General features: G+C 39.4%; 1 protein-coding gene across 3 annotated transcripts in view; it reads left to right on the top strand.

Moving 5' to 3' along the window:
• The window catches only part of Tlk1 (tousled like kinase 1), a 107,588-nt gene that overhangs the window by 12,728 nt on the left and 73,888 nt on the right, over positions 1 to 20,972 (top strand). The window contains exons 1-2 of one of the 3 annotated variants that reach the window (XM_026778561.1): positions 12,625 to 12,644; positions 18,925 to 19,043. In XM_026778561.1, coding sequence (XP_026634362.1) covers positions 18,930 to 19,043 — 114 coding nt within the window. In that variant the 5' untranslated portion in view covers positions 12,625 to 12,644; positions 18,925 to 18,929. Of the gene's footprint in view, positions 1 to 12,624; positions 12,645 to 13,995; positions 14,016 to 18,924; positions 19,044 to 20,972 lie in introns of those variants that run through there. The other 2 variants (XM_026778559.1, XM_005346544.2) reach the window with 2 other exon arrangements.

The raw sequence follows: 20,972 nt of genomic DNA, 5'->3' as shown, positions 1-20,972 counted from the left end.
GGTGCAGCCTTCTCTGCATTGTTATGATATAGTTAAGCCAGGGTTTGAGCGTCACACAAATACACTCACATAGTGTACAATTTAAGTCTAGCTTGTTCCCACCAGCATTTATAAGATTTATCGGTGTAAATTCCTGATACTAATTCATATTTATTTAGCCAAGTATTTTCATGAAAATGCTGTTTGTGTTTTTTTTTTTTTTTTTTTTTTTTTTTTTTGGTTTTTCGAGACAGGGTTTCTCTGTGGCTTTGGAGCCTGTCCTGGAACTAGCTCTGTAGACCAGGCTGGTCTCGAACTCACAGAGATCCGCCTGCCTCTGCCTCCCGAGTGCTGGGATTAAAGGCGTGCGCCACCATCGCCCGGCTGCTGGGTTTTTTTTTAGTACTCTGTATATTTCTTGTTACTTGTAGTGTTCCTTCTTTTAGAAGAATATGTGTTTGTGGTACTGCTGGGCAGATGTTCATGCTAAACAAAGCAGACTACTGCTGAACTGCGTCTGCAGCTCCCCTAAGAGTGCTCTCTTGTTTTCATTTTTGTGTTTTTGAGACAGGGTCTCACTACCAGGTTGGCCTTGAACTCAGAGATCTGTCTGCCTCAGCCTCCCAGTGCTAGGATTAAAGGTGTGTCTCCATAGCCCGGCTTCTAATAGTGTCCTTAAGAACATGTTTATACTGTTACTGTAGATTATAGGCTGTGTGTTTGCCTGTAGAAGATCCTGCTAGGTTTCTAAAGTGGCTGTACTGTTTGACCTTGCCAAGAATTCTCTACGAGCTCCCCCATTGTTCAGCATCCCACCAACACCTGGGGTTGTCAGTTTGACTCACTGTAACTATTCTGATGGATGCGCAGTGCTATTTCTTTGTGTTTTTAATTTTCTTTTAAAAATATTTTTGTTGTTAATCAGACTTCATTTTTAGAACAATTTAAGATTCACAAGAAAATTGAGCATAGGTACAAGATTTTCCATACTCCTGATTCCCCCACTACGTATACTCCAATTCCCCCACTACATATACTCCAATTATCCAAACCCACATCAGAGCAATATGTTCTTTTTGCTATTATTGAAACCTACACTGCCTCATAATTACTGCTCAGAGTACATTTAATTTCCTTTGTAGAAGGGTGCTACTTTTTTATGAACCTTATTGGCTTGACTTCTTAGGTATCAAACTTTTTGTTTGTTTTTTGTTTTGTTTTGGTTTCTCAAGACAAGGTTTTTGTTGTTGGTTGTTTTTGGTCTTTTACTCTTGGCCGTTTTTGACTTTTTGAGGGGCCTACCACCCAGCTTCTAAATAAACAATACATGGAGACTTTATTCTTACTTATTAATACTTGGCCTTATCTTGGCTTGTTTCTTGCCAGCTTTTCTTAAATTAGTCTGATTACCTTTTGCCTCTGGGCTTTTCCCTTCCCTTACTCCAGTGTATCTTCCTTTCACTTTTTTTTTTTTTTTTTTTTTTTTTGGTTTTTAGAGACAGGGTTTCTCTGTGGTTTTGGTGCCGGTCCTGGAACTAGCTCTTGTAGACCAGGCTGGTCTCAAACTCACAGAGATCCGCCTGCCTCTGCCTCCCGAGTGCTGGGATTAAAGGCGTGCGCCACCACCGCCCGGCTTCCTTTCACTCTTAATGCTAGGTTGACTGGGTGGCTGGTCCCTGCTGTCCTCTCCCTTGTTCTCTCAATGCTGGGTGACTGGGTGGCTGCCCCTGTCGTCCTCTCCCCTTGTTCTCTTGTTGCTCCTTTTCTTCCTCGTTTTTTCCCTTTTAAACATTTTGTCCCCAATCTGTGCCTTTGTTTTGTTTTTATTTAGTTTGTTTGTTGTTTATTCTCTCTGCCTGCCAGCCCTATCCTTGCTCCTGCCTCACTGCTGGCCATGCGGTCCTTTATTAGGGCCTTCAGGAGTTTTAGACAGGCAAAGAATCACAGCTTCACAAATGTTAATCAAATGCAGCATAAACAAAAGTAACACACCTTAAAATAATTTTCCATAACAGGTTTCTCTGTATACCCCTGGCTATTATAGAACTCACTCTGTAGATCATACTGGCCTCAACTCAGAGAGATCCACCTGCCTCTGCCTCCTGAGTGTTGGAATTAAAGACTAATTGTCATTTTTTGTTCTGGTTTCTTTTTCCATTTTCATTGTGTTGTGTGTATGAATGTATATGTATTCTTGCATGTATGTGGGAGTACGTGGGGAGGCCGAAGTTGATGGGAATCATTCTCTTCCACCTTTACCTATTAGAAATCTTTCAATAAAACCTACATAGCTGATAATAGCAGCCAGCTTGCTCTGGGAGTCCCGTCTCTAGAAGTCTTCCAAGAGTGGAATTACAGATTAGCCACTGAGGATCTGATTCCAGTCCTCATGCTTGCATGGTGACCACCTCTCACAGTCCTCATGTTTGCATGCTGATCTCCTTCAGCACCTTAACTATTGGTGGTGTCCCTTTCAGAGGCTATTTGTGTGGAACAGAGGATGCAGCTTCCGTGCTAGGTCAGTCATCCAGTATTTTGGAGGCCTTGGATTTGATTTTGAGTGTACATATGTAAATATGTGTGTGTTTACGTGCATGCGCATGTGTGTAGGAATTCTTTTTTTAAAAATATTTATTTATTTAGTATACAATGTTCTGTCTGTATGCCTACAGGCCAGAAGAGGGCGCCAGACCTCATTACAGATGGTTGTGAGCCACCATGTGGTTGCTGGGAATTGAACTCAGGACCTTTGGAAGAACAGGCAATGCTCTTAACCACTGAGCCATTTCTCCAGCCCCCGTAGGAATTCTTATATTTTGGAGAATTCTAAAACATTTATTCTTTGACAGTTTCATATTTGACAGTTTTGTATTTGGAGTATATGCTCCCAATCCTCTCTTATTCCTTTTCTCTCCATCTAAAAAGTCATTTAAATTTTTGCTTTTTAAAATTTATTTTATATATTTAAATATTTATGTGGGTGCATGCTCGAACCAGCATACCTGTGAACGTCAAAGGATAGCTTGTATTAATAGACAGGTTCTCTACTTCTACTCATGTGGGTTCCCATGGTTAAATTCAGGTTATCAGGCTTAGTGGCAAAGCACCTTAACCTGCTGAACCATGAAATATTTTCCCCCCAATTTTTGCCTTTGCTTTGTTTTTGGCTTGTTTGTTTTTTGATATTTCAAGATAGGGTTTCTCTGTGTAACAATCTTAGCTGTCCTGGAACTAGCTCTTATAGACTAGGCTGGCCTCGAACTCACAGAGATCCACCTGCCTTAAAGGGGTACTTCCCATGTAGATTAGATTCATGTAATCTTAGGGTCCTCATTGTTGTATAGGTTCTTTGGGATTGTGAATTGTAGGCTGGTTTTCTTTGCTTTATGTTTAAAAACCACTTATGAGTGAGTACATGTGATAATTGTCTTTCTGGGTCTGGGTTACCTCACTCAAAATGATGTTTTCTAGCTCCATCCATTTGTCTGCAAATTTCAAGATGTCGTTATTTTTTTTTTTCTGCTGTGTAGTACTCCATTGTGTAAATGTACCACATTTTCCTTTTCCATTTTTCAGTCAAGGGGCATTTAGGTTGTTTCCAGGTTCTAGCTGTGACAAACAAAGCTGCTATGAACATAGATGAGCACATGTCTTTGTGGCACAATTGAGCATCCTTTGGATATATACCCAAAAGTGGTATTGCTGGGCTTTAAGGAAGGTTGTTTCCTAATTTTCTGAGAAATTGCCACACTGATATCCAAAGGGGCTAAACCAGCTTGCACTCCCACCAGCAATGCAGGAGTGTTCCCTTTACCCTACAACCTCTCCAGCATAAGTTGTCATCAGTGCTTTTGATCTTGGGCAATGTGGGGTTGGTGAAGATCTTTTCCCATTCTGTAGGCTGCCATTTTGTCTTATTGACCCTGTCCTTTGCTTTACAGACGCTTTTCTGCTTCAGGCCTACTGCCTCAGGCCTGCTCTGACCTAGGTTTCCAGCTCAGTCCTGTTTCTGTAAATGTCCCTGGTCTGGATCCACTCCTGCGGAGGTCCCTGGCTTGGGGTTGGTCCTGCAAAGGTCTCTGGCTCCAATCTATTCCCGCAGAGGTCCCAGGCTCAGGTGTGCCTGGACCCACAGAGGTTTCTGGTTCCTACCTACTACCTTGGTGATCCCAGACTGATGCCTGGACCCTTAGAGGACCTGGCTCAGGCCTACTTCCTCAGAAGTCCCAGACTCATGCCCAGACCCACAGGGGTCCTGGCTCAGGTCTACTCCCTCGAAGATCCCAAATTCACGGCTGGACCCTCCGTGGTCTCTGTCTCTGGCCCACCCACTCAGTGGTTGCTCCCCTGTACCCTGCTCCTGTCTCAGGTCTGCTCTGGCCCAGGTCGCTGGCCCAGTCCTGCTTCCACAAATGTCCACCTTCTGGATCCGCTTCTGCTCCTGTGGAGTTCACCGTCACAGGCCTGCCCAAGAAGACATTTTTCTAAATTTATAAAAACGTTTCCTATCATTTTAATATAGTCATTTGTAGCTGTAAAATTCTTCACTGATTTGATTCATGTAACACATTCTGATATGTCCCTTTGTTTTTATTCATCTGTTTTCTCTGATTTATTTCTTTTGCCTCATTGGTTGTTTAAGAGCATGTTAATTTCCAGCGGACTGTGAATTCCCCAAAGTGCTTTTTGTAACTGATTTCTAATTTAATTCTACTGTGGTTGTGGAACATTTTTTGTATACTTGCAGCTTGTTGGTGTTTGTTTATAGAATATATGGTCTTTTGAGAGTGTTTGTCCTGGTTGTGTTGTCAGCTTGATAAGAGCTAGGGTCATTTGAGAAAAGGAAACTTGAGTTGAGAAAATGCCTCCTTAAGATTGCCTATAGACAAGACAAGAGTATTGTCTTGATTGCTGTAGAAGGGCCCAGCTTACTGTGGGCACTGTTGTTCCTCGGCAGGTCGTCCTGGGGTGTATAAGAAAGGTTGTGAGGAGTCCCAGTCACAAACTACCACCTCTGTGTACTCCACCATGTCTTGTCTGTCATTATGGACTGCCCTCAAACCGTTAGTCACAGTACAGCATTGCTAATAAAGTATTGCTGTGCCCCCCACCTCCACGCCCCAGGGTCTCAGTAGCTCTGGCTGTCCCTGAACTCACCGTGTAGACCATGCTGGCCTTGAACTCACAGAGATCTGCCTGCCTCTGCCTCCCTAGTGCTGGGATTAAAGGCGTGCACCACTACGTAACAGCTTGGTGTAAGTATTTGACAGTTCTGAGGAAAATAACTAACTCATACCTCTTTGCTGGTTTTTCTGCACATTTGTTTGTTAATTATTGAAGGTCCAGTATTGAGTCTTGCAGTTGTTGCTGTTGGAGTTTTCATTCCTCCTTTTAATTCTGTGAGTTTTTTTCTGTTGTAGGGCTTCAGTATAAGGTGAATGCACATTGTTACATCTTCCAGATAGAATGACTCCTTAATTGCTATAAGGCATTCCTCGCCTCCTAACATGTAAATCCTATGAAGAGCTGTATGAGCTGATAACTATGTTTGTGAGTGTTTGCAAACTCATTGCCTTTTCCGCCTTGTTTGTGTCTCTGAGTTGAAAGTGTCTTCTGTAGAGTCTTTTAGTTGGGTCTTGTTCTTTTTTGTCAGATAATCTCTGTCTCTTGCTTGTATCTATTGTTTTAGTGCTTTTTAAAGAAATCAAGAAAAGAATACACATATTTATAGTTTATTGTACTGGGTTTATTGCTACTTAACTTTTACTTACATTTATTTTATTGAATATATTCAATTTATTATTCCATAGTATTTCCATACTTCAGTGAAGTTTGTCCTTATATTACTTTTGTTTGTTTTAGTGTTTCTGAGGCAGTCTTTTGTGATTCAGACTAGTTTGAGCTCATGGTGTGGCTAAGGTAACTTTGAACTGATTTTCCTGCCTCTGTATCTCCCAGGTGATAGGATTACAGGCATGTACTACCATGCATGGCTTATTAGCGCTTCTATATGTCAAGGATCTAACAAAATTGTGTGTGTGTGCATTTGCTATTTAACCCAGATGATTCTGAAGTTATATACATTTTTTTTAAATATTTATTTATTATGTATACAATATTCTGTCTGTATGCCTGAAGACCAGAAGAGGGTGCCAGAACTCTTTACAGATGGTTGTGAGCCACCATGTGGTTGCTGGGAATTGAACTCAGGACCTTTGGAAGAGCAGGCAATGCTCTTAACCACTGAGCCATCTCTCCAGCCCCAGTTATATACATTTCTACGGTGGTCTGTGTAATTAACCTTTCCTGACACATGCTTTTCCATGGTGGTTTGAGTTACTCTCTGTGTATCCAGAACAGACTCATCCCTCTGCGAGCTCCAGTCGACTGCTCATTGTACCTAGGAAATTTTAAATTCCAGTTATTTTGTGCCTAAACTGTAGATTTCTAGTTTTAAATAATTCTGTCTTTTTGTTTCTGTTTTTCATGTGAGGAAGTTATATAAAACCTTCCTTTAAGTCTTTAAACATGGTTTCCTTTCTTTGAATAGCATGGCTGCTTTGAGCTCTTTGTTTAACCTTAACGCAATACTCAGGTCATCTTACCACTGAGTAGAGCTTATACTTTCCTTTTTCTTTGAATGCCTCACAGTGATTTTATTGAGCACTGTGTTTTGGAAACTGTGTATTGATGTCTCAGCCCTGGAACTGTTGCTGTTTACCTGCTCATCTGTGGGGGTGCATGGCTGGAGTGGTTTTCTATGCAGTACAGCCTGTGAAGTTGCTTCTTAGAAGATGCTCTTCTGGATATGTGTGTAGTCTTTGTAACTGAGATGGTTGCTGTGCTGGCCCTGCTCTGCTTGATCGCCTCTTGATCTCTTCATTTAGTTTTTAGCTAGGTTACTTTTGTTGCTAGCTTGCTCGGCTGTCAGCTTCTACTAATTACTCTGTTTTCATCAACATCTTAGGGCTTAAATTGCTCCACAGTCTGACCCAATTAAAGTCAGGTCTTTTGGCAGAAGCCAAGCACTGCCAGGCTTTTATATTATAGCTGGGTTTATCCCAAGAGGACTCTTTTCCTACCACACTTTGCAGACCTAGTACAATTCTCTTGTTAAACTGACAGCTGCTCTTGAGTTTTGCATTTTCTGTTACTATCATTGAATTGCCAGTTTTCTTTTACCTCTCCAAAGATTGTTTTTAATAGTTCGCTTAGGGATGAACTTCTCAGTTTGTTTGAAATAGAGGGTGCCCATATGTGGCACTGCAGTGTCTTCTGGTTTTACGCATCACCACCTCAAATCTGTGCCTACTTTTAGTGAAGCCAGGAATGGAAGCAGTGAAAATGCCACCATTCCTTTAGGATCAGGGCACTAATGGGTATGGTAACCCTTGTTTAGAAAAATAAAACAAAAAAAACCTCTGCCCTGCCAGTGAGTGTTTGGAGTCCAGGATTGTTGCTCTGTTCTCTGCTGTCTCTGAAATAGAGTTTCTGCCTTTCAAGGAGGGGTTGGTTCCAGAAAGGAGCCCCATTCTTCTGATCCTTGTTTGTCTGGACTTTGCAGTGTGAAGTTGGACAGGAGGAACAAGGTGGTAAGAAATGCTAGCAGCCTTCCCCTTCTATAGGGAAATTATGTCACTAGACTGGAGGTGGGGACCTTCCTCGTCTAGGACTTCACTCAGTTAAGAGGGTAAGAATAGAGGTAGCTTGTAGCAAGTATGTCATAGGTACTTTTTCATCTCACCTTAATCAAACAGGGTTTTGTCACAGTTCTGTGACCTTCTAGAATGATGATTTACTGAGTTTCTGAAGTCACGTCCTTGTGTCTTTAGCTGTGTTGTTCTGGTTGGTTTGTGTGTGTTGTGGTAAGGTTTTATTTCCATGGAGCTGTACTGTTCTACTAGTACCATTTTTTTCCTCTGCAGCTTTTCATAGTGCTCCCTGCTTTATGCATGAAATGCCTGTACCCAGATGTTGCCCTGGACTGTGTCATTTGTCCTTGTGTGAGTAGCTTATGTCTTATTGTAGCCTTGCAGTAACTTGATGGCTCCTAAAACAATCTTTCCTGCTTTTTGGTAGGCAGAATTCTAAAACTGTGCGATTATTTAGTTAAATATGAATCTAGATGTGCTGCAGAGGGGTTTTGTGGTTGTTACTGATTAATAGACTTTTAAAAAGTGGCATGATGAAGCTGAAGAGGGAAGCAGAATTGAGACGCTACAGTAGAAGCCTGAGAAAGTCTTTTCTCCTTTGCACATGTTTTAAAAAGGGGTCCTTTATAGTTGAGGCTGGTCTCAAACTGGCTCTTGAATATTTAGCTGAATGAACTAGAAATACAGATGACCCACAGATGACCCTCTGTTAATATGTGGAAAAGGAGACCTTGATCCTGTGAACTGAATTATGCCAAAAGTCTGAATGATCGTGGAAGCAAATGTTCCTCTATATTCATGACATTTTGTACTGTTGTAATCAGAATACCTGTGCATGGTGGCTTCAGAAGACTGTAGCCTGTCATGGCAGAGTGTCTGTGCATGTGTTGGTAGTAGAGTGGCAGCTGCTGCTCCTATCAGGTCGTCTTAAAGATTCCATAGTTTTTCACTGGAGTCTGAGCGTATGAGTGTTAGGGGACATTTCAAATTCACCCTGTAACATCTCTTGTGGCAGCTTGACAGGGCTATAGCCTAGTTGCTATTGCTTTCGTAATTTGGCCAGTTTCTCTCCTGCCAGCCAGTTCCTGAGTAACCACTCTGAGGCTTAATATTATTTACAAATTGTTAGGCCTATTAGCTTAGGCTTATTACTACTTAGCTTTTACAACTTAAACTAACCCATTTCTATTATTCTCTATTTTACCACAGGCTCATGGCTTGTTACCTCACATCTTGCTACTCCAGTGGCTGCTGGCATCTCCCAGACTCTGCCTTCATTTTCCCTGTATCTTTATTTGGATTTCTCACATAGCTATAGTCTGTTATGCCATAGACCAAAGCAGCTTCTTTGTTAACCAGTGGTAATATTATATTCACAGCATACAGAGGGGCACCACACATCATCTCCCCTTTTCTGTCTAATTAAATGGAAGGTTTTAACTTTAACATAGTAAAACTACATAAAACAGGTATTAAGCAAGAATTACAGTTACAATATTTAGTCTATTTGTATTTGACAAAATTAAAGAAAATATCCTATCATTTACCCTATCTTTGTGAGTCTAAAGTTTTATATCTAATTTATCTTTTATCATAACTAAGGAAAACTATAACTGTCTAGTGTTCAACTCCATCAAAGACCCCAAAAGGATATTACCTAAGCAAACAGGAAATGCATTGTAAACCAACTTCTAAAACTCTTGACAGTCACCCAAAGTTCTTCTGTAACATTGGGGCATTCACCTTCAGTCCATAATGTTCAGCAGACTTTTCTGTGAAGCAGGAAATTTGAAAGACTGTCCCACCTAAATTGGCAGTTTGTCAGTTATTTTCTTTTATGTTCTACAGAATGTCTGGCAATTTCTTCTGTGAAGCAGGAACCCTGAAGAACCATTTCACCTTGTTTTGACAAAGTTTAGTAGTCATTTTCCTGTGGGTTCTGCATGCAACATATAGTCAAACAGTCCAGGCAAGAGAGCAGTTCCTTGGCCAGATGCCTAGTCTTGCCACTTTGAAAGCAAATTCCATAAGGAGTTTCTTTGCCCATTATCCTCTTGAAGTAATCAGTGCTTCAATTCTCACTTTTGAGAAAAGTCTAAGTTCATTTTAAATGCCATATTCTATAGGTCTTTGAAGTGTTTGAAGATTACCTATTCATCTGAAATATATCTTTGGATATCTAGAAAACCTAACATGACTATAAGTTTGGCTATTATAGATGACTATTAATTTGTATTTTTAACATTTTTAAATGAGCTGTATAAACAATACCTTAAACAAGAGTAGAAATATATATATATATATTGGCATCTTATTCCTCCAGCAGCTTTTGGCATCTTCCTCCCTCTCTCCGCCTTCTTTTCTTTTTCTCTTTATCTTTGCTTGGCTTTCCTGCCTGGCTCTGTTCTGCCTTTCTATTGGCCAGATCAACTTTTTTATTAACCAATGGTAATAAAACATATTCAGAGCATATAGAAGGACATCCCATATCACAAAAACAAATAATTATCAACCTGTTTGAAATTACAAATTAAACTTATATACCAGTTAAAAAATTATTTCAAGTCATGTATGTATGTATGTATGTATGTATATGCACACAGTATCCCATTTCTGGTAATAATTTATATTTCTCCATAATGTTCACATAAATAATGGTGCTTTTAGGTGTCTTATGCCTTTCAAATGTAATTATAAATTATAACTTCTTAGACATTAATTTTGGTTTATTGCTGATAACTTAGAAACAGATAATTTTTTATGTTGACTTGATAGCTAGCAGCCTTATAATTCTTTTACTTTTAAGGTTGTGACTTTGAAGTAGGTGTGGCCTTGTTGAAGGAAATTAGTCACTGTGGGGCAGGCTTTGAGGTTTCTTTTTTTTTTTTGGTTTTTCGAGACAGGGTTTCTCTGTGGCTTTGGAGCCTGTCCTGGAACTAGCTCTGTAGACCAGGCTGGTCTTCGAACTCACAGAGATCCGCCTGCCTCTGCCTCCCGAGTGCTGGGATTAAAGGCGTGCGCCACCACCGCCCGGCTGGCTTTAAGGTTTCTTTTGCTTAAGTTTTGCTCATTGTCACAGTCCACTTCTGTTGCCTTCTGATCAACATGCAGCCAGCACCATGTCTGCCTGCTTACTGCCGTGCTTCCCGCCATGATGATGATGGATTGAACCTCTGGAACTATAAGTGAGCCACCTCAGTTAAATGTTTTCCGTATGAGAGTTGTGGTCATGGTGTCTATTCTTAGCAGTAGAAACCTCAGACAATCCCCAAACTCACCTCAGTTCTTTCCCACTTTTTGTGTCATCTTTTGTTGGTTGTTCTTAACTCATCAGTTCCAATTTGTGCTGCCCATAATGGTATGGGGCCATCTATCCCCTGTTAGGGTCCACACCCTTTTAAAAAACTGACTCCTTCTCCAAAAGCCAGTAAATGTCCATAGCTACTCAGGCATGTGAACTCCTCTCCCCTCCATGCTAGATGTTGACTGACTTCTACTTGTGCAGGTCGTATGCAGGCAAGCACAGCCACTGAGTTCATGGGTGCAGTGGTCCTGTCATGTCCAGAAGATACTGTTGTGCTTGGCCTCTCTGAAACCTCCAACTTTTAGAATCTTACTTAGTCCCTCCTCTCTCATGGGGGACAGATGTGTGTGTGTGTGTGTGCCTGTGTGCCTGTGTGTGTATGAATGTATGGTATTAATTGTCCCATCGGTGGCTGAGCACTACACTGACACTGTACTTGGCAGTTGTGAGTTTCTGTATTTCCCACCATCCACTATACAAGGAAACTTCTCTGATGAGGTCTGAGAGCTGCACTGATCAATGAGTGTAGAGATAAAAGTTTAGAAGCCAACTTGATAAAATGTCCGTTTAGCAGAGTAAGATAGTAGGGTCACTCCTGGGGCCTCTGAGCTCCCCAACCACGGATTCTTAGCCAGATTTACAGTACCAGGGATGTATTTCTTCCTCTGGAATGGGCTTTAAATCCAGTCAGAAATTGGTATTGTTTTGGGGGTCTCCGGGAGTCCCCTGAACACTTGAGAAATGGTGTCTCACACTTTACCCTGGTTTATTAGTAACCCGTGGTTTTCTGGGAGGAGCATTATCCTCTGCATAGTGTGAGTCCAATTGAACTTTATTATATGAAAACACACACACACACACACACACACACACACACACACACACACCCTTACTTATAAAATGTTTCTTCGGTGCCTGATCTGGAAGCTGACTTCCTCCGAAAAGATTGGTCTAGTTTATTAGCCACTAAAGGCCGGAAGCTGCTACCTATTTTTATTTTAAATACACAAATTGGTTTTCAAATTTTGAATAACTTTTTCTTACCATTTTCTTTGTTTAGATTGCCTTTAGTTATGTACAGACTTTGATTAGAGTCAGCTTGTCAGTGCTTAGCTCTCTGGAGTTGTAGACTGAATTTGAGGCGGAGATACTTTTTCCTTTAATATCTTGAAGACAATTTGTGTTAATTTGTGAACAGCTCTTTCTTCATGAATTAGTTATAATAAAGCTGATTGCAACGAATGTAAGATTGAGGACATATAACACATCATGTCACCTTGTACTAGTCATAGACTGGGTCATTGCATTAGGGTTCTTGATTGTTTGAAAATGAATGTGATACATTACAGTCTTCATTCCTAGTCTTGTGAGTCTTTTTCATCATCTAAGAAGATGTGCAAATAATATAAAGTTTTCATAAAAGTGTTTATTAGTTTTTCCTTTGTGTGTTTGTTTGCTGATTTTGAGATAGAACCCAGGGCCCCATTTTTTTTTTATCAGCTCTCAGCTTTGTGTGTGTGTGCGCGCGCGCGCGCATCCATGTATAAGCTGTCTTGGAGAATGAACCAAGGGCCTCATGTTTTCTTGGTATGCATATACCATTATGCTAAATCTTCACCCTATTGTACATTTTAATAGATCCGGAATTAATTTTTTCCTGTGTGATGGAGAATTATTCAGTCCTTGCCTGTGTAATATGATCAAATAAGGTAGGTAAGTGATAAGTTTACAGTGTTTAATGTTGCACAGTATTTTACCTCATATGCTTCATAATATTGATTATATATGATGCATCCAGCCAAAGTCATTTCTACTTCTTTTACTTTTTTTAAATCTTCATTCATGTTGCAAGTTGCAGCAATGTCTTGTCCTTTTGGTCTGTGTATAGTAGCATTGGTCATTTAAAGGATCCCAAGTGTGGAATACATTTGGTATGTGGACGGCAGTGAGACAGTCTCCCGTCTTATTCCTCGGTTCTGTATGCTGCACTGTGCTGTGTGTGCCTTTCCTCCTTGTTATCTCATGCTCTTTCCTGATGACAGTTGAATCATTAGATTCAGTTGTCAGCTTCAGAGCAGACTTCTGTCCTTACTGCTGGGTAAGCAGACAAGTCCTGACGGGGAAACTGACCAGTGTCCTTTCTCCTTCACACCTCAACTGAGAGAAATCCCAGACTGTGGAGATGGATCAGGTTGAAAAGGGCTGACTCACAAGCATGAGGTCTTTGGTTCTGATTCCTGGATTCCCACACTCACATAGAAGGCGAGGTGCAGCGTGTAAATGTGTAATCCGGGGCTGGGAAGCTGGAGACATGAGGATTATGGGGATTCCTGGCAACCAGCTCTAGGTTGAGTGAGACATCTATCTCCCTCACCTCAAGTGGTGAATTACTCACAAAGAAATCCTGGAGAGTTCTCCAAACCCTGTCTACCAACATTCTCTTCAAATTTAGTCTGACAATTGTTTGTTTTGTCTCCTAGATGTTCTTCTGGTTTGCTGTTGTCATAAGCAGGTGTCTCTAGGGCCACAGCTAGGTATTTGCTGAAGGAACTTAGACTAGGCATGTACATTTCCATAGCTGAGGTTTCCCACCTTTTGACATGTTTTCGTGAAGGCCATTTTCAGTTACCTAATGCTCCATCATATCGAACATACTGTAATAAACTAGCTGGCTGTCAGACTGCTTTTTCAGTTCTAAAGTTTGTGAAAGTCTCACCAGAAAATATAGGACCTTTTCAGCTTTTTGTTTTGTAAAATTTCATAGTTATGTTGGGTATGGTAAATTTGACAATAAATCCTAATAAACCCCATCACTTAGGTGTGATACCTATCATGATTTTGTTGTCGGGCTGTTTGGTTTGAAACAGAGTCTCTCTATGTAGCCTTGGCTGACCCTAGTATTATTCATTTCCAAAACAGTGACTAAAATTTGAACACATGGCCTTGTGTCTTCAGCACCAAGAGCAGAGACAGATTTTGTCATATGACTAAGAGCATCCAGATAACAAATGAACATATATTGTGCCGTGGGTTTTGGTGAGAACTGCCATTCTTATTTTCTCATCTAAAGCATTGCTGAGGTGAGGTTTTGTTTTTCAAAACTGATGAGCTATTTTTTGGTGGTGGGGCATTGGATCTTGCCAACTTGGTGAGCTTCTAAACGTATGGTGGCTAGTAACAGAAATCAAACCCAGACAGAATTGGATAGCATTTTAATGCATGTTCTTTCATTTAGCAGTATGTTAACATTCACAAAATTTATCATATCATGAATTTTTTTTTGGCACTTTGAGGTTATAAATATCAGTAGCTATTGTAATGCACAGTCTTCATCATTGGAAAAAAGGGGAAAAGATTCTCTGATAGAAAAATAAGCCAGAATGCTCACTTCAGTGCTAGGTCTTACAGGTGGGATATGTTTAACTTTAATTAATGTGCATTTTTCATCATTGCTAGCAGTTTTGTGTTCTTTATTTAAAGGGCCCAAAGAGAGCGAAGTGAAATTGCTCGTTTTTAAAATAAAAATGCATACTCTTGTTCAGATGGCAAACAAATTGACATTATGAAATAAATCTTGTCAGAAAATTATGACAGTTGAAAGAAAAATATTTTTAAATGATTGTGTAGGTGCGCCTGACCCTCAGCAGAGTTTGGGGGCTTCCTGTGTTTCATTGTTTAATAAGGAGCTGTTATTTTGGGAGTGAAAGCAGGAGAGATGGATGGTGATGAGTGCTTGGTGTGAAGACACTGCCTGGCTGGCTTGACTGTCAGCTGTTGTTGGTCTCTGTTACTTGTTTTATTACTAGCTTATGTCCATGAAAACAAGAGAAAATAGACTTTGAATGACTTGTGCGCACACAAAAATCCCTGTGTGCACATACGTGCTGAAGCAAGTGCTGTATGTATTAACTGCGGTCTACCACAGAACTATATCTTTGACCTCTGAATGGAATTTGGATTATTTTGTCGAATTAAATATCAAAAAAACAAAATATTGTTCTTATTATTCAGTAACAGTACAACTGGGATAGAGTATATGTTGGCACAATCAAGCATTCCCAGCTTTTGGGAGTATAGTTGGAAAATTTGAAATGAAGTATCTCATCATAGCATAATTTATTCCTTAAATTAGAAATAAAAAATATTAAGTTACCATCAAAACAAGTTTCTAAAGGACTCATTTGTTAGCTAAGCAGAGTCATTCACTGGTGTTTAGTTAATTAAATTGTTGGATCATAGAAGTCAAAAAATTATGTCCAGAGGCTTGTTTAAAGCTTGTAGCTTTTTAGCAAGAGTAATTGTTTTTAACACTTAAGGACATTTGGGGTGGCTTTGATAGTTAATTAAAAAGCAAGGCACAGGGTATATAGTGGTTCTCCTGGCGCTTGAGCAGTTGACAGATGTTATTGATGCTACTCTATTGTTATTTACTAGAGAACTCACTGGCAAGTTTAGAGTGGCAGAAAAATTAACCTTCGAGTATTCTTTGTGGAGTACTTACAGACAAGTATTTTCAAAGTTGAGGAAACACATAAACACAAACAAGTGGAATTCACTAAGATATGCTACAATGAATAGTGATAAGTATGTGTGGAACAGATAAGAATTATGCAGATTCACAAAGCTAGTAAAAAAAAAAGTAAGATGTTCAAAGCCTGTGGTTATTAATATGCTATTCATCAGCAGATAATTTGCAGAAAATATGTGAATGACAAATGCCATTCACTCTCATGGCATTAAAGTGGCATAGCCTCCACGGATACTCGTTAACAACAAAAACTGAGTGTCCCGACTGGCTTGGTAGTGTTTTGTTTGGACAGTTGGTTAAAGGCTGAGATTGAAATTTTTATGATCAAAGAGGATGATTCGTTACCAAGTACTATTATCAAATACTATTACTTTTAAAAATTGTTTTTTCTTCAGATTTACAGTTTTTTAAATGAATATGACATTAAATTAGAAGATAAAATAGGATGTAGCTAGATGTATTCTCTGTCTTGCTGGTCCCCCTGGGCTGGTTTCTCTCCACCTGCCTGTTCCCGAAGCTGCTTATGAAATAACCACTCTGAGAGTTCTTACCAGGTACAGTTGTTTGGACAAAGTCTTAGGCTTCTTACTGGCTAGCCCTAATTATAAATTAACCTATTTCTATTAATCTGTGTATTGCCACGAAACTGTGGCTTACCAGTGTGGCATGTTATTCCTTTGGCTATATGGCATCTCTTGATTCTGACTACACTCTCTGTATCCCTGTTTGGATTTTCTGTCTGACTTTACTCTGCTAAGCCATTGGCCAAAACAGCTTTATTCATGAACCAATTAAAACAGAAGGACATCCCACATCATACATATGCTGGGCATGGTAATGAATGCCTTTAATCCCAGTACTCGGGAGGTAGAGTCAGGTAGGTCTCTGTGAGGTTAAGGCCAGCCTGGTCTGCAGAGTAAGTTCCACAACAGCCAAGGTTGTTACACGCAGAAACCCTGTCTCAAAAAATGAAAAACCAAAACAAGAAATTAAACAAGGTGCACATAGTGAAGTATGTTGCACCCTCTTGTACACAAATGCCGTCAGAGAAGGCAGAACACAGGCGTGCATGGGAGTAGTTTCAGCCCCATCTGTAGTCTTGGGCATTTTCAGATGGCGTAGCAAGCACAAAGGAAACTCCCACGTTTCAGAATCTCCTTCTTAACTGTACAGAATCAGCTTCTGCTGACCTTAAATTGGTTCTGTGCTGTAGTGACACTGCAGGAGGGCAAATGCCAAAAGAGCCTCCCAATACAGTTCTACACTGGTCTTCCAAGTAATGAATGTCTTCAACAAAAATCACATGCTGGGTTTGGGATCAATATTCCCTGGCTGTACCCACGCCAATGAAAGTAACATCAGGTAGGAAAAAAAAAAAAAAGAAAGTAACATCAGGATCAGGAGCACTGGCTGCTCTTGTCCAGGACCTGGGTTCAGTTCCCAGCACCCACATGACAACTCACATCCATCTGTAACTCCAGTTTCTAGCCTCTGTGGGTACCTGTATCCATGTGGCACACATACATACACTTAGGTACATGCACATAAAAAAATAAGTAAGATCTAAGAATGTAATTGATAGTGAAAATGTAAAACCCTGAGTGAAACTTCTGGGCTTCAAAACAGCCATTCCAACTATAGAAGTTCATTGCTCATATAGTTAGGGACTGAGTGAGTGTTTGGCTATATGAATTTAGCTGGATCATACTTTTATTTTTGAGTTTGTTACAACAAAGTGATTTTTATATTAAAAGACTAAAAGCGTTTTTTGAAGATAAATACAGAGACTCATTTCCGATTAGCATTTATGGGTGAGTATTTGCAAGAAATTTTGGGAATAGGAAACCCTAGTAATGAGGTATTCTCTTTTCCCCAAAATCTGTTCTTGCTAGCAGACTTGTATTGTGGGATACTGTTCACAATGGCTATGACTTGAGTTTTGTTCATGACGTTTGTAGAAGCCTTTTTCTCTTGTTAGGTAAATGTGTACATGATTTTGCCTGTTGGCCTACAGAGATCATAATACTTAGGGTCTCTTTAAATAAAAAGTTGACAAATCTTTGTTTGACAGCAGAGCTTCTCAAATACAGAGTGCTCACAGCGCTGGGCTACAAAAGGCCCCAAGAATCTGTATTGATTGAAAGCATCTTAGCTGATATGGTTACGTGTTAGCTAATAACTCTCCAGTGTTCTAGGTAGATTTTCAGGCCCTGCCAGTGCATTCTCTAAACACCCTTTCGGTGCCAGGACCTGTGCTAGGGCACTCGCATATATTCCTTCTTGTAAAAGCCTTTGAAAGTGTTGAAACTGTTGAAGTGACAGCATTGGGTAAACATTTTTGTCTTAAACGCCTCCTCTCCAGGTGCATACTTCAAGGAACACCTATGGAAGGGTTCAGTCCTAGAAGAAACTATACATTTACAAGAACAGTGGGAAATAAAATACCTTGTTATTGCTGGCTGGTCCTGGACAAAGTAGGGCCTGTTGTCTTTATCTTTTTTTATTATTATTTTTTTAATTTTTGATTTTTTTTTTTGAGACAGGGTTTCTCTGTTGTAGCTTTGCAGCCTGTCCTGGTCTCGCTGTGTAGACCAGGCTGACCTTGTAAATTCAGAGATACCCTTCCTCTGCCTCCCGAGTGCTGGAATTAAAGGTGTGCACCACCACTGCCCAGGGTGTCTTTGTCTTTCTGAGTGCTGGTGCAGTATCAACTAGTTGTCAGGCCAAAGGAGAGATATGGATCACTCAGCTGCTTTGGAAACATGACTCCTAGTGTTACTTCTCCTTTCATCTGAAATGAAAATGTGTTGCATTAACAAACCTTTAAAATTTTGATGAAGTCCAATCCATTAGTTCTTACAAAGTTGAATGTTTTAATTGTAAAATATATCTAATGTAAATTTCCGCCTTATTTCAAGGTGCTGAATTTGAACTTCAGCAGTATCCAGAGGAATTTTCCTTTTGACTTAAGACACTTACGACTCACAACTAATGTTGTATTCTTCTCACCCCTTAATGTATTAGAACCGAATTGACAATGTATAGGACTCTTTCTTTTTTCATGTTTTTGAGATGAGTTATATAATCCATGCCGCCTAGAGCTCTCTGTGTAGCCTAGGCTGACCTTGAACTCATGATCTTTCTGCCTTGTAGGTGTACACCACAACACCTACCTTGTTTACATCCTTATAGTAGGCCAAGTGTTTTTGTGAAATCTTTATGTTTGTGTGCATGCTTGCATACATGAGTGAGTGCATGCTGAATTGAGTATATTGTGGGCTATAGTCAAAAGTATGTATCGGCTGTAAGATGCTTTGTTAAATGGGGTGTACCTTTAAATCAGAGTAGTTTTGAATTTTTTTTCTGTTTATAGCATTCATTTGTAAATTTTATTGCACTTTCACTATACGTAATGTATATATGTATGCATACACACATGTGCATGTGTTGTTTTTTAATAGGTGCAATGGATGAGCTTCACAGTCTGGATCCAAGAAGGCAAGAGTTATTGGAAGCGAGATTTACTGGAGTTGCGACTGGGAGCACTGGGAGCACTGGGAGTTGCAGTGTTGGAGCAAAAGTGAGTAAAATTTTAATCTCATTTACTGTCCTTTCTTTATATTAAGTGGTCTAGAACCTACTTGGTGGGGCTGTTGAGACAGCTTGATGACCAGAGTTTAAACCCCAGGACTCTCATGTTGGAAGAGAGAACCAAGACTTACAAATTGTCCATCGGCCACCATAGTGTGTGTATATACCATACATAGAGACTTACACACACACACACACACACACACACACACACACACACACACACACAAATATAAAACACTGAAACTACAAAGAATATTTTGTGCAAAAGTCTTAAATATATAAGTCAGACTGTTACTTTTTATGATTTTTATAATGTGTAGAAGAAAAGAAGTTAATATTTGGAAATCTGATTTTATTTGATGCGCAGAATATTTCTATATTAATGCAATGGTGTTTGGCAATTCTTTCTATTAATTTCTTGAACAAAAGGTCTTATCTACACCTGTCTGTATGGGAGTGTTGCCCTGCTTTTCCCATAGTAGTTTCTAAGTGTGAGGTTTAAATGAATTTTTCATTCTGTTTTGCATTAATTTTGCACAGAGCGAGAGAAAGAAATCCAATTTCCTCCTGCATGTGGATATATAGTTTTCCTCACCAAATCTGAATAGATTGTCTTTCTCTCCAACATACATTTTTAGCCCCTTTGTTGAAAATTACATGGCTGTCCCCATGTGGGTTTCTCTGTGTCCTCTCTTTGGTTCATCTCTGTGGGTTAGTCTCATTAGTATGCTGTGTCTGTTACATGTTTGTAATATAATTTGAAATCGGGTAATGTGATACCTCTAGCCTTGTTCTTTTTGCTTAGGGTATCTTTGGCTGCTTGGTGTCATTAATATTTCTATGTGAGTTGTAGGATTTTCTTTTCTTTTTCTGTTTTTATGAAGAATGTGTTTAGTTTTTGATGGAAGCTAGTGTTTAATCTGTAGATTGTGTTTGGTACTATAGCATTGTCACAATATTAGGCTAGTTCTAGAGATTTATCTTGTAGTTTCTCCAATTTGTCTTTAAGGTTTTCATTGTAGATTTCTTTCACCTTTGTTAGAGATCTGTATCTGTATGTCTACTATATGCACACATACAGAAACACACAATTTTTAAATTTTGTACCATGCTATACCATCATGAATGGCACTATTCTTGATTTCCTTCTCAGTATTTGTTTTTGATATATAGAAAAGCAACTGGTTTTGTATGTTGAACACATATCCTAATATTTTGTTCAAAGTCTATCAAATCAGAGTTTTCCGGAATCTTTAGAACTTCTTGAGTAGGGAACATGTTATCTGTATAAGGGGTAATGTGAGTGAGTTGGTACCCTATTCATGTCTCCTTTGTTTCTTGTGGTTTTTTGTTTGTTTGTTTGTTTGGTCTTTCAAGACAGGGTTTCTCTAGTTTTTCCTTCTTTTTCAAAGTATTATAAAGGTATTGAGTTTCATTTTTTTATCTTTTAGAATTTTCCTCTTCACTTTTTATTTTCAGTTGTTCATTGTTGTCAAATAAAAAGTACATTTGAATTTTGTGTGAATATTGTGTCCTGAAACCTGATTGAACTTATTAGCTCTGCTAGTTTTGCCAAAAGCAGTTACTCAGTGTTTCTATGTACAGGATAGGCAGAAGAGCAACTCACGTCACTTGTCAGAAGAGACCCTGGGATTGACATCCTTCACCAAAAGAGAATGTGCTGAATACCATATCATCACAGATGCTATTTTATTTTACTGTTGAATTGTCCCCAATGGGAAAGAAAGAGAGTTTGGATTGTGTATGCACTTAAAATGTCATTTTCCTAGTTTGGTGAATTTTTCTGGAAGGTACAACTGTCTTTCTTAGAAATATTTATTTATTTATTTATTTATTTATTTATTTATTTATTTATTTATTTATTTATTTAAGATTTCTGTCTCTTCCCCGCCAC

This window comes from Microtus ochrogaster, chromosome 4 (assembly GCF_000317375.1).
Source record: "Microtus ochrogaster isolate Prairie Vole_2 chromosome 4, MicOch1.0, whole genome shotgun sequence".
Taxonomy (NCBI): Eukaryota; Metazoa; Chordata; class Mammalia; order Rodentia; family Cricetidae; genus Microtus; species Microtus ochrogaster.
This window is presented reverse-complemented; position numbering and strand designations above follow the sequence as displayed.